Source organism: Mirounga angustirostris, unplaced genomic scaffold (assembly GCF_029215605.1).
Source record: "Mirounga angustirostris isolate CCGP_5_RB_7025 unplaced genomic scaffold, mMirAng1.0.hap1 SCAF_4, whole genome shotgun sequence".
NCBI lineage: Eukaryota > Metazoa > Chordata > Mammalia > Carnivora > Phocidae > Mirounga > Mirounga angustirostris.
Genome location: NW_026991712.1, coordinates 37,762,606 through 37,775,819, shown reverse-complemented (window position 1 = coordinate 37,775,819; position 13,214 = coordinate 37,762,606). Strand labels below are relative to the sequence as shown.

General features: G+C 36.8%; 1 protein-coding gene across 4 annotated transcripts in view; it reads right to left on the bottom strand.

Moving 5' to 3' along the window:
* The window catches only part of STK3 (serine/threonine kinase 3), a 271,666-nt gene that overhangs the window by 207,723 nt on the left and 50,729 nt on the right, over positions 1 to 13,214 (bottom strand). For all 4 annotated transcript variants that reach the window (XM_064588079.1, XM_045896164.3, XM_045896166.3 and 1 more), the window contains one exon: positions 1,563 to 1,677. In XM_064588079.1, coding sequence (XP_064444149.1) covers positions 1,563 to 1,677 — 115 coding nt within the window. The remainder of the gene's footprint in view (positions 1 to 1,562; positions 1,678 to 13,214) is intronic.

Genomic DNA, 13,214 nt, shown 5'->3' with positions numbered 1-13,214 from the left:
GATCCTATCTCATGCTGCTCTAAGTTCTTTTTCATATCTGGGAATCATACTCTTCCATGCTACCCCACACCCAAGGATAGCTGTTCTGTGAGAATAACAAACTATTTGAAATGTGTGACTCCCCAGTATATTCAGTGGATTCTGTCTTCCAAAAAAAGAATGTGAATGGGGCAAAATATTCTCTTTGATAATGGGTAAAGGAGATTCCTGAAGATAATTATTCATTCATATCCGTATTTTAGAATTAGAGTATACCTTCATGGTTTGTAATTATTGGCAACAAGATAATAAAGTACTTGAATCTAATATTTCCTATCTATTCACAATGGTAACATTAACATTTAAAATCAAGAAAACAGATTTTCTGTTTCACACACTTTTATTCATATTTCTAATATTTGGTAATTTCAAGTACCAAATGCACTGCGTTTAGCCCTGAAATGATTTTAAAACACTTCGTTAACTGGAGTATAATTATTTTCAATTAAAGCATTGTTCTGTCACTCAAGAATCATCTGATTTACATAAATACTACTTAAGCACCATAGAAATTCTAAAATATATAATTAGAATGTCACAATTCACTTAATTCATTCTGTCAAAACAGGGATTATTTTAATTTCTATTTTACTTCTTTTAAAAGAAATCCTATTTATTTTCTCGAACAGAAAAAAAAAAATTAGTAGGATAAACTTACAACTTTTTCCCCAATCAAACTTGAAAATTATTCTGGTTAACCACAAATTGACTCAGGTAGTTAAGTATTTTTCTGAATGTATTTTACCGAAATATGTCTGACAACATATAATAATGTCATATAGTAATTAGGTTACTGTTCTACAGAATTACAAATTATTTCACTGATTCATTCTTACTCTACATTCACAGATAAAAAAGTCACTTTCATCCTTATAAATTATCCAAGTAAATCAGATGCATCTCTAGCATAAATTAAACAATTTTGTTAATAGCTCTTTTACTTAGGATTAAAGCATAACCATAAAAAGGTATTATTAAATAACACATTTCACTAACTTGAATTCTCACACACACACACACACACACACAAAATTATGAGCTAGCTTTGTCATTTTCAAACATCCTGACAATATTTGGGAAAATAAAGACAAAAATTGTTTTTCAATTATTTCAATTGTAATTCAATTATTTCAATTATTTTTCAGAAACATAAAACTTCAATTGTTTACCAACCACAGATTATAACACAGAAAACTTAAAGAAATACCATAAATATTATGTACTTTAAATAAAATTCAAGCCATAACTTACATACTGATTCTAAATGACGAAGTAGAGTACCATGGTAGATTCTCAGTGACTTAAAAATTTCCTAACAAATAAATTAAGCAATCATATGACTCTCGAATTTGCCATACAAAGGTATATGGCTGGTTCTCACACCTCATACTAGATCCTTTTACACTGTAAAACCTTTTCTTTTTTCACACTGATATTTTCTTTGTAACAAAATACTACCTAGTCAAATTCTAAAGTATGAATCTTTAGAAATGAGGTTAGCAAAACAATTTAAAAATACTTACTGTCTTGTTTCGTAATCTAATTATGTCCGAGACAGAGCCAGCGCCACAGTACTCCATAACGATCCAGAGGTCTGTGTTCTTAAAATAACTGCCATAGTACTTTACAACATATGGGCTAAAGAAAAATATACAGACAATTAAACTTAGTTAATTCCCAAAGAAAATTATTTCTTAATCCCAATACAAAGTATTTTCAACATTTCATATTGTTCCAATAAGCAAACTTAATGAGTAAATATCTATTGTACATCAAATTGTCTATATGTAGGGTTCACCAACTGTGCATAATTGGGCTTTAATTCATGGATGAAATTTTAACAGGATTGCAAAGCAGAGGAGGCCCAAATGCTTTGAGTGATTCCCAAGAAAATAAGGCTTTGTTTTGGCAAAGGACTTAGTCTATAACATAAGGAACAAATGAAAATATTTTAACTAAAGCATTTTAAATGTAAACCTTTAAGGGAGTTTGCATTCAGTCAAATAATAATATTCAACTTTAAAATACTCTATAATTCAACGAAGCCAAAAAAATTATTTTTAATTCTCTTTTATTTGGGCCTCTAAAATTCTAGAAATAAGTAATTACAACTATTTTTGCTTTAAATTCAGATAATTAAAATTAATTTATTTTTTTAAGATTTTTATTTATTTATTCATGAGAGACAGAGAGAGAGAGGCAGAGGGAGAAGCAGGCTCCCCAAGGAGCAGGGAGCCCGATGTGGGACTTGATCCCAAGACCTTGGGATCATGACCTGAGCTGAAGGCAGACGCTTAACCATCTGAGCCACCCAGGCGCCCTAAAATTAACAATTTAAAATATTTCTGAACTGAACTTTTATGTCTTTCAGAGCAGAATAAACTATGTTTATAGCCTAGTTGTTTTCAAGAAGACTCAGAAAGGGACAAATAGTCACATGTTTATTTATTTAATATTTAATACTTAATATTTACTAAGGGCACGTATATACACTGATATGTAAGACATCTTGCCCAACTCAAAGAGGCAGAGTATCCATATTCACAGAATACACAAAAAATAAAAACAAGGTAACATAAACTATGTAATAGCTTAAATGCTGTAAGAATTAAAATAAGGAAATGGTAGAGCCAGCAGAAAGAACTTGTAGAAAGGGAGGGATTTGAACTATGAAAGAAAGGTTAAAACTTCAAAATATGGGTGAAGGAGAGATAAGAACATTCTAGAAAAAAGAAAGGCCATGAGCAAAAGCACAAAGTAGAAAGGAAAAAACCAAGAATGGCATGTTTAGAGGACAACTTGTTCAACAGATATTTTTATCCAGTAGCAGTTATCATGAAAAGTGGCAGCTGTATAAGATAAATAAGAAACAAGAACCAAATTAGCAAAAAATAATAATAAATGGAAAGTATTATAGAAGATGACATAAAGAGACCACTAAAACAAGAGGTCAAAAGAGGACGGTCAGGGAAGACTTCTCAGTAGGGCCTTTAATTTTAGCCAAGTCGTCAAGTCAAGGGTAGAGCAGATTGGTTGAAGCTTAAGGGCTCAAAGTAAAAAGGAAGCTACAAGGCTAGAATTCAATCCTGTTGTATCCTTCTGCTCCTCATTACCTCTGTACAGACTTGCTCCCAACTGGTCTCCTTGTCAGTTTTCTCCCCCATTCTAATCTATGTTCCATATAGTTGACAAGGTTACCTTCCTTTAAAACAAAAATAAAATAAACTGATCATATTGCTCCCCCATTAAAAACAAAACAAAAACAAAAAACCTCCAATGGCTCTCCATTACTGAAAGAAAAAGATCTTAACTGCTTCATATCACATAGAAGACCTTTCCAAGTCTACCTTTCTACCCACATCTCTCATCACTCCCCATCTCACACCTTACATTTGCAGATACACTCAGCTTTGGTAGGTGCTGAGATGGAAAGTAAATATCAGGAGTTCCTAAGTGTTCACTGAACCATTGAAGAAAAGTGCTTGTTTACAAACAAATGAAACTAATCTACACACCACGAACTTCAACTTATGGGAAACAAAAAAGCCTTCTTTACATACACTTCTTTGGGGTATGAGTGCCTGTGTAGAAACCTTTACAGAAGAGTACTGCTCTTACACCTGGCTATGCATCAGAAACACCTGTGACCCAGGTCCCACACCTTAGGGGTTCTAATTCAGTAGGTCTTCTAAAAGCTCTATGGGCGACTCTGATATAGACCCACAGTTAAACCTCACTCCAGGAGAATAGCCTTCAAAGAGCTTCTTTAAATATTAATGTTCTCATTTAAAATTTTGAAAGTATTAGGTAACAATGAATTCAATTATACTCACTGAAAAGCACATAGAAAACATATATTTTATCTTGCAAGAGTAATCAGCAGTTCTAAGGGTAGGACTGACAGCCCTTATGAAAATTAGGGATTCTAACTTGGGCAGCTACCTGAAGAAGCAACTCTATCTCTCCTTAGGGATGAGTCAAGAGAATGGCTTTGGGGACAGGCAAAATTCTCTCCAAAAAATACTTTGTGGTCCATTCTAATACACAATCAAGTACATGGATCAAGGTCCAACAGTTCTATATCATAAAACATGGCCTCAATAATTATAACCTAGAAAAGTATTCAAGCAGATAGGGCTAAATAGCCACATTAAGGACACATACCTGAATACAGTTTCTATCATGCATTCAACATTCATTCATTGACCCTCTGCTTACGCCAGATGTTCAATATGCAGTGGTGAACCACACAAACACAATTCTGATTCTCAAAGAGCACACACCAGCATGAAATACACTGGTATTAGAGAAGTAAACCCACAGATAAATACAATTACTAACTGTGATTTAAAAGGGGGAGGGGGCTGCCATGAGATAAACTGGCTGAGACTTTATTTTGCATTCATCATTTCTCCAATAAAACTGTTCTTAGTTCATATGAAAGAATGGAGTAACATCCATATTCCATGGTAGTCCCTGACTTGGAAAGCACTAGAGTATATGGAAAAACTTTGAAAGCAGACAGGGGTGAGCTTTAACAACCAAATATCCCCCTTCCATTGAATGGCTGTGGATTACAATTTAGATTTGGAAAAGAAAAAATGCTTAACCGCAAAGGTTTATATAGAATAGTGGCCTGCAATTGGTCATCCTCTGATAGCTTCTACATCAATACTCCTTTTACAAATTTAAAGCACTTACAATATCTTGTAATTACTTTGTCACTGACTTTTATCTGCCTCCCCCAGAAGAAAAGAAGTTTCATGAGGTTAGGTGCCAATCTGGTCTGCTCTCCATTTTATCCTCAGTACCTCCCTTCTTATATGTACAAAAGAAAGCAGTGAATAAGTGAACAAAGGAATAATCACAGAAAAATTAACAGAAGGGACTTAATGTAGGCCTTCCCAAAAGAACAACATTTAAGGTAAGATTCAAAGGTTTGCTGGACATTAACCAGATAAAGAGCATGCAGGCACCGAGAACTGTCTGTGCAAAGGCCCTGAGGAGAGAAAGAGCAAATCATTCTCAAGAAATCAAAAGATGAGTGTGCCTAGAATAAAGTGAGTGAAGACTACGGTTGAATACAATGTAGTTGCAGACAGAGGCAGAAGTCTGATAATGAAAGGTCTCAAAACCAAGGTAAGGAAATTGGGCTTTATTGGATATGTAAAAGCAGATCTGAGAAGAATTTTAAGCAGAGCAATAACATGACCTAATGTATACTTTTAAGATTTCTCTGGCTGCCGCATCAAAGCTAGATTGTGGGAAAGCAAATATGGACACAGGTAGAACAATTAGAAGATCATGTTAATCTAAGCATGCAAGAGATTGTATTGTGCCTATCTTTTTATTTTCTGTATTTATGATGCTTTGACATCTGAGACCTGCTGATGAGGCCTCCACTGTCCCTCTCAGGATCAGCTCATTCCTAGAGGTAGCACCTGTGAGTGGTTCCCTTCATATGCAATCAAACCAATCAGAAGTCCATACCCCCAACCACCTCCAGGGCCACTGTTTCCCTAACCTCATCAACCCAGAGCCAAATACCAGACAACGAGGGACTGCCCTACACCCCAGAGCCCACTGAAATCATTCTGAACTAACCAATCCTAAACCTGTTTACGCTAGCTCATCCATTCCTTCCCACAGAACCACAATAAAGGCTCTTCCCCATGTTTTCTGCTCTCTCCCTCTGCCTCCTAACTGATCCTGGTGCTTCCCTGTATGTCTTCCCTCACTTTCTTCACCCAATCTTGCATGGCAGGCTTGCATCTCTTGGGATCTGTAAGTATAATAATTTATTTCACCATACCGAAACAATAATAAAACCTACATTTTTAAAAAGAGATGTGGTGAATTGGAGTGGGAGTAAAAGAAACAGAAAAGAGAACAAATTCAAGAGATATTTGCAAGGTACACTCAACAGAATTTGATAATGATATAGACTGGCAAGCTAGGAGGCAGTAAGCAAGTCTTCTTCAGTGTTTTATCCCCTGTGCCTCCCTTCAATAGCACACTTAACATAAATTTAAGACTGGCAAATGAAGATTAAAATTTAAAGCTGTAATTTAAAAAAATTACATACATAGGTACAAATATGCTCAGCGAGCACAAGACCTGGGGTTTCTAACTCAGGCTGTTTCCACTGACATAGACGTCATTCATTCAAATTCATTCATCATTCATTCATGTATCACTTTAAAATAATCAACATTCACTGAACAACATATATGGCCTAAGGGCAGAAGCTAGGGAGAAAAATGGGTAGACTTTAGTGACCAGAAATGCCAGTGAAGGCAATGGGGAATCCCTGAAGAAATCTATGCAAGAAAATAATACAATCAAATAGCATTTAAAGAGGATTATCGTATACAAGATTGTCGGGCCAAAGGTGAAACCGTTCAGTTCAATCAGCCAGTTAACTAACTGTATGGTTATTCAAACATCCTAACATCTTTTTTTTTTTTTTTAAGATTTTACTTATTTATTTGACAGAGAGAGAATGAGAGAGAGAGCACATGAGAGTGGGGAGGGTCAGAGGGAGAAGCAGGCTCCCTGCCAAGCAGGGAGCCCGATGCGGGACTCGATCCAGGGACTCCAGGATCATGACCTGAGCCGAAGGCAGTCACTTAACCAACTGAGCCACCCAGGCGCCCCTAACATCATTTTTTAACCACATGTTGATTCTTAAATGCTAGAGGGGAGGCAGAGTTTCCTTCAAGACACAAGCTCCATGTTATTTATATAATTTTAAGAAACACACAAAATTTTAATTCAGCCGTAATTCCTAAGAATCTTGACTAAGTCGCTGTATGGACTTACAAGACATATGAGAACCCAGCAATTCTGTACATTTTTGGCACTGCTAAATAGTTCAATATGACTTAGGAAATTCCATTGGGTGGAGGGATAAGGAAGACACAAGTCAAATTACTGCACACATTAGGAAGCAAAGGTGAAACATGATGCCTTGATAACTGGGGTGACAATCATGAGCCATGTTCCTCTCCTTTCACCCGGGCCATCTCCCACCGCTTCCTTCTCCTGTCCCCTGTATTCATTTCACTTCCCCTCTTTAACACCTTCAACCCAGTGGAACTACGTATCATCTTCCCCAACTTTTTTGGGGGGGGGGGTGCTCCTCTCATTCCATGCCTAATGACAATATCCTTTCCATTCCTGTATCCTTTTCACACCTCCTCTACACCCTTTATCCTGCCAGTCTTCCGCCAGTATCACAATTCAAGATAGAAACTGTATAAAATGAGAAGTGACCAGAGAGAAAAATGGAAGAAGCACTACAAACTCTTCTTGTCTATTTGCACCTTATATAAACATTACTCGCAGTACAAATTATTTGTAGTGAATCATTATGTTTAAGCTTCTTATGGAAATTCAAATGTTCATTTTTACCACCTAAAAGGTAATTACATTTTTATACTACGTTGAATTTCATCTTAATTGAAGGTAACCATGTACTGCTAAAGGTATTTTTTAATAGATTTTTGTTTTTTGAGGTTTAGGTTCACAGCAAAATTGAGTGAAAGACACAGAGATTTCCTATATACTCCCTGCCCCCACACATGCATAGCTTTCCCCTATCATCAACATCCCCCTCCTGAGTGGTACATTTGAAACAACTGAGAAATCTAATCTAAACTGACACATCATACACAGTAGTTTCACTATCCTAAAAGTCCTCTGTGCTCCACCTATTCCTCCTTCTCACCCTCCTAACCCCTAGCAATCACTGATCCTTTTTTTGTCTCCATAGTTTTGTCTTTTCCAGAATGTTATATAGTGGGAACCATATAGTATGTAGCCTTTTCTGATTGGCTTCTTCCACTTAATAATATGCATTTAAGTTTCCTTATGTCTTTTCGTGGTTTGATAGCTCATTTCCTTTTAGTGCTGAGAAATATTCTGTTGTCTGGATGTACCACAGTTTATTTATGCACTCACCTACTGAAGGACATCTTGGTTGCTTCCCAGTTTTTGGTAATTATTAATGAAGTCACTATAAACATCCATGTGCAGGTTTTTATGTGAACATAAGTTTTCAACTCCTTTGGGTAAACACCAAGAAGTATGACTGCTGGATCATATGGTTAAAAGTACGTTTAGTTTTATATGAAACCGACCAAACTGACTTGGAAACTGGCTGTACTATTCTGCATTGCCACCAGCAACGAATGGAAGTTCCTTCTGCTCCATATCCTCACCAAGATTTGGTGTTGTCGATGTTCCAGATTTGGCCCATTTGAATAGGTGTGTAGTGGTATCTCACTGTTGTTTAATTTGCATTTCTCTGATGTGAGAAATAGGATGTGAAACATCATTTCATGTGCTTATTTGCCATCTGCGAATCTTCAAATCTTTGCTGGTAAGGGCTCTCTTGAGGCCTTTGGCCCATTTTTAATTGGGTTGTTTATATTCTTGTTAAGTTTTAAGAATTCTTTGTATATTTTGGATAACAGTCCTTAACAGATACATCTTTTGCAAACATTTTCTAAGTCTTCCCATTCTGAGCATGTGATAATTAAAATACTAAGAAATGGCTATTTTTCACTACATAAGTTTCATTAACATCCTTCTACCATCTTAATAGCATTCTAAACTTAATGGGGTAACATAGTCCTTTTACAAAAGCAAGATGAGGGGCGCCTGGGTGGCTCAGTTGGTTAAGCGACTGCCTTCGGCTCAGGTCATGATCCTGGAGTCCCAGGATCGAGTTCTGCATCGGGCTCCCTGCTCGGCAGGGAGTCTGCTTCTCCCTCTGACCCTCCCCCCTCTCATGTGCTCTCTCTCTCAAATAAATAAATAAAAATCTTTAAAAAAAAAAACAAACAAAAGCAAGATGAATATTCTCCTATGAAAACTGAACTGTTCCCAATATAAACCCAAATCACAGCAATTCATTTCTTGGCCCATCCAAAAATGAATATACATATACGTGAACTGATACAAATTGCCAAAACTCATCACAAATCCTTCAATATGCTGATTTTCAAACTTTTGGGGGGATAGGGGGAAGGCCCTCACTAACAGTGTTTAAATGGAATTCTACCCAGAAACAGCAAATAGAACAGGTAGGAGAGGGACGACACTGATCTAAGCCTCTGAGCAGACCAGCGAAAAATGTGCTATTCCCAACACACAGATCACCTCTCCTCTTTGCCCCCCAAATCTAAGTCATCCAAAGTCACTCAGTTTGGGTATGACCTCCCTGGGGTAGCTTTCCCTGGGAATCTCCAATGGTGAGATGTTAGATATGCCTTCCAACCTACAGAGTTCCCCATACTTACCTCATCACAGCTCTTACCACACTGTATTAAAACAGCACATCCAGTCATCGGCCTCTTCTTTCTGACTGAAAGTCCCTCTGAAGTCTAAGACTCATTCATTGTTTTATCTCCTGTGAGCAACACATAAAGACTACCCTTGGCAGTAGGTACTCAATATATATCAGTTGAGTGAATAAGTGAATAAGTGTGTGCCTTGATGCATGTGGTAACAACACACTTCTCTTGGCTTATATATGAGAAGTTCCTTGAGGAGCGTAAGAACCAGGAATGTAGGGGCTGTGTCAACTGTGGTTCCCTTGGATCCACGTTACCTAGCACACATATTCCCAGGTATTACTGCCCAGCTCCTGCCTCTACCCCAAGCTTCAGTTTGAACTGCTGGAATCTTTTCTGTAGACCTTGCTTTCTTCAGCACTGGCCCTGGAGTCAGCAAATGTGGGTTCTTACAGCATCCCAGTCCCTAACTAGCTGTGTGATCCTGGACAATTCACATAAAATCTCTAGGTCTCATCTTCTGTACCTGTAAAATAGTTCTAAAATATGCTTTAGTACCAGGAGCCTTTTCCTCAAATAAAATTTTAGAATGAGTCCCAATATAGAAAAAAGATAAAAGCAATGACTAAAGTTTTTCATTCTGCTCAATTCTTCACTGTTTAAGGAAAATACCCCCACCTCCTTAGAGCAGAGTACATTTGCAAAACTCTAAACTAATAGAGATCTAGTGTAGCATTAACATTTTATGATTTATATATTCAACAAATATTTATTAAATGTCTATTCTGTGCCAAGCACTGGACTAGACACAGAAGATTCTGTAATAAACAATGCAGATGGGCTTCCTCAAAATTTATGCCAAAATGCAGTATTAAACACATGTTTAACATTTACTAAAATGAACAAAAAAAATTTAAACACCCTCTGGTCTCTTCTGGGAGTGTAGAAAGCAAGACAATTTGCCAAGTGCTCAACTAACTGAATAGACTTTATTTCAGTTTCAGAAATGCAAATCTCATTTTCTCTAACCAAATTCCACTGCTGTAAGTGGGAATTTTTCAGTTTGTATTGTTCTCTTGCAAATCATTTTTATGTCAGTTTCCCAGTTAACACATCTACATTACCATTAGTAATTAGTAGCTAAAATGTAATACATGCTCCTGTTATTTCCTAGTTTATTTTTCACTTGCCTTATCTTTTAGCATTTTTAGGATCTTTTAACCTACTAATTTTTCTGATCCTTCACTATTTCATATGAATAGTGAATCTGAAAGTGAAATCCAAAAGGCATGAGCCATTTTTTTTTTACCAGTAATTGTTTCGCCCATCTATTTATTTCATTCAACAAATATCTGAGACATCCCTACTAGGTACAGAGCATTCTGTTATAAAGTGGTACAAAATTTCTAGAAACGTGGATTTTCTTCCCCTTTTATTCTTTCCTTTTCTTTCCCCTTAGTAGTTTAAAGTATATAACAAGAACAAGGACCAGATTTCCCTACGGTTCCCTCAACCTATAATGCGCTTCCATATTTCTTATACATACCATATCTATTCACATTCACTCAATAAAAAAAAAGTACAGTGCTAGGCATTGCGTATGTGGTAAGAAATATGATTCCTTTTCTCAGGGAATGAAGGGAAGGATAAAGATAGTGAAGACATTTCAGGAGAATCTATAAGACGGTGTCATCATAAGTACCAGAAAAAGAAACAAAGACGACTCTGTTTTGTTGTGCAAAGACTAAGTAGGTGATGATGCCACAAACAGAACAGGAATTTGAGAGGCTTCTCTGCAACAGTTAAAAATCTGATCTAAGAATATTAATCTGGATCTTGTCCAGTTGAGTCGCCCAGACAAGAATCAGTAATACCTGTATCTGAATAACCACTATGTGGCAAGGTCCAAGGGCACTTAATAAGACATAATCCCAAATTCACAGAATTTAACCAATTGAGCCACCCAGGCGCCCTCACAGAATTTAATAGTCAGGTGATAGAGAATACAAGTAAACATGTGCTTAAAGAGAAACACAGGTAAGAGAGAAGATTGGAAGCATAAGCATAATTATGAAGAATCTTATATGCCATCCTTAGGAGACTGGATCTATCCAGGCAATGGGACACTTATGGTTTTAAACTGAGAATGGCTTGATTAGGTTTGGATTCTAGCTTCCAGGTAGAAAATGAGTTGGAGGAGTCAAAAATGAAAGCAAAGTGAACAAATAGGAAGCTGAGAAAGAAATGTGAGCAAGAGCTGATAGGTCCTAAGATGCACCAAGGTTAGAGGAAGAGATGTATAATAGGTAATAATTGAGACCCTGCCTTTCCTAGAGCACACTCAATTAAAATCTCTAAAGGACAACACTAGTCCCTAAACTATATTTAACCATAATAATAAAGTAATAACAGCAACACACAAGTATTAAGTACCTGATGGGCCCAACACTACTCTAGGCTCAATTTTTCCTTTTCTACACCAAATTGTGGGAACCACATTCTTATCAAATTACCGTATTAATAGCAAGATCTGGGAAAACTTTGGAATTACATATTTTGGTCTGGGAGCTGAGGAATGTATTATTTTTTTCTATAACCACTTGAATTTCCAGTTATACAGTCTTTATGAAAAATATATAATATAATCCAAATATATAGCATATAATAAAGAAAAGGAAAACTGAATAGGCTCAAGAAACAAAGTTCCTCTAGGATTATTCAGTCACCTCATTAGCCAAAGGACTTACAATATAAGGATGTTACATACTTTTGGAAGGGAAAGTTTTTCATAGCTCTCTTACTAACAGGGCTCTGATTAGATTTGGGGTGACAGTGTGTTCAGACTCCACGAAATCATCAGCTGAAAGACACCATGTGACTCAATCAATTTTGATGAATAAAACGTAAGCTGAGGGTTTCTGGGAAAGCCCTTTCCTGCTTTTTCCCTTTTCCTTCTGCCTGGAACATAAACATACGGCTAGAGCAAGAGCAGCCCTCTTATAACCATGCGCTAATAAGCATGGGGACAAAGAGCACATACTAAGTTCAGCACAGTGTAAGAAAAGAAGCCTGAGACACTTGTCACTTTGTTGCTGCTACTACAGACCTTCTGTAAAGGGAGAGTAATAAAATCTCTTTTCAATTAAGTAACTATAGGCTAAACATAGTCCTAATTTATAAACTCTGCATCCCTGACCGGGCTGTTTAATAGGGCATATAAGACGCTTCATGACCAGCTCGACTTACCTATCCCAAATCATTTCACACCAGTCTCTCTGTCTCACACCTTCCACTCCAGTAATTCTAAACCTTGTCAAAACAGCACATACCAGGGAGCTGTTTTTCACTTCTCTTCTTGTAATTCTCTTTATTGTCTCTCATCCCTCCATTTCTTCACCCAGTTTTAACTAACTCTTCCTCAGCATGCCAGACTTCATAACTCCTGCCTGGGGGAGGTGCCCTGCCTCCTAGCTCTCACATCACCCCCTGCAACAGAAAGCATAGCTGACTGTGTGTATCACAGCTATTTCTTTAAGGATCTGTCTTCCCAAAGAGGTTACCAGCTCCTCAAGAAGAAAAACAGTATCTTCATTCTCTTGGTATTTCTAGATCCTGGTACAGTATCTGGCCCACTGGAAATGTTCGGTAAGTGTTGAATGAATTAGAGTTACAAAAAACATGGCTGTTTTTAATCAGTAAAAACAATTATATAAAAAGACTGTTAAATGACCCCCCCTTAACATCAAAAATAATTTTCACCCATAAATTTGCTCCCCAAATGGGAAAACAGCTTGAATGCTTTCTATGACCACATGTTGCTTTATAACATCAATTCTGCTTTAGAACTGTAAGTCCTAAAGACAACCGTACAAAACT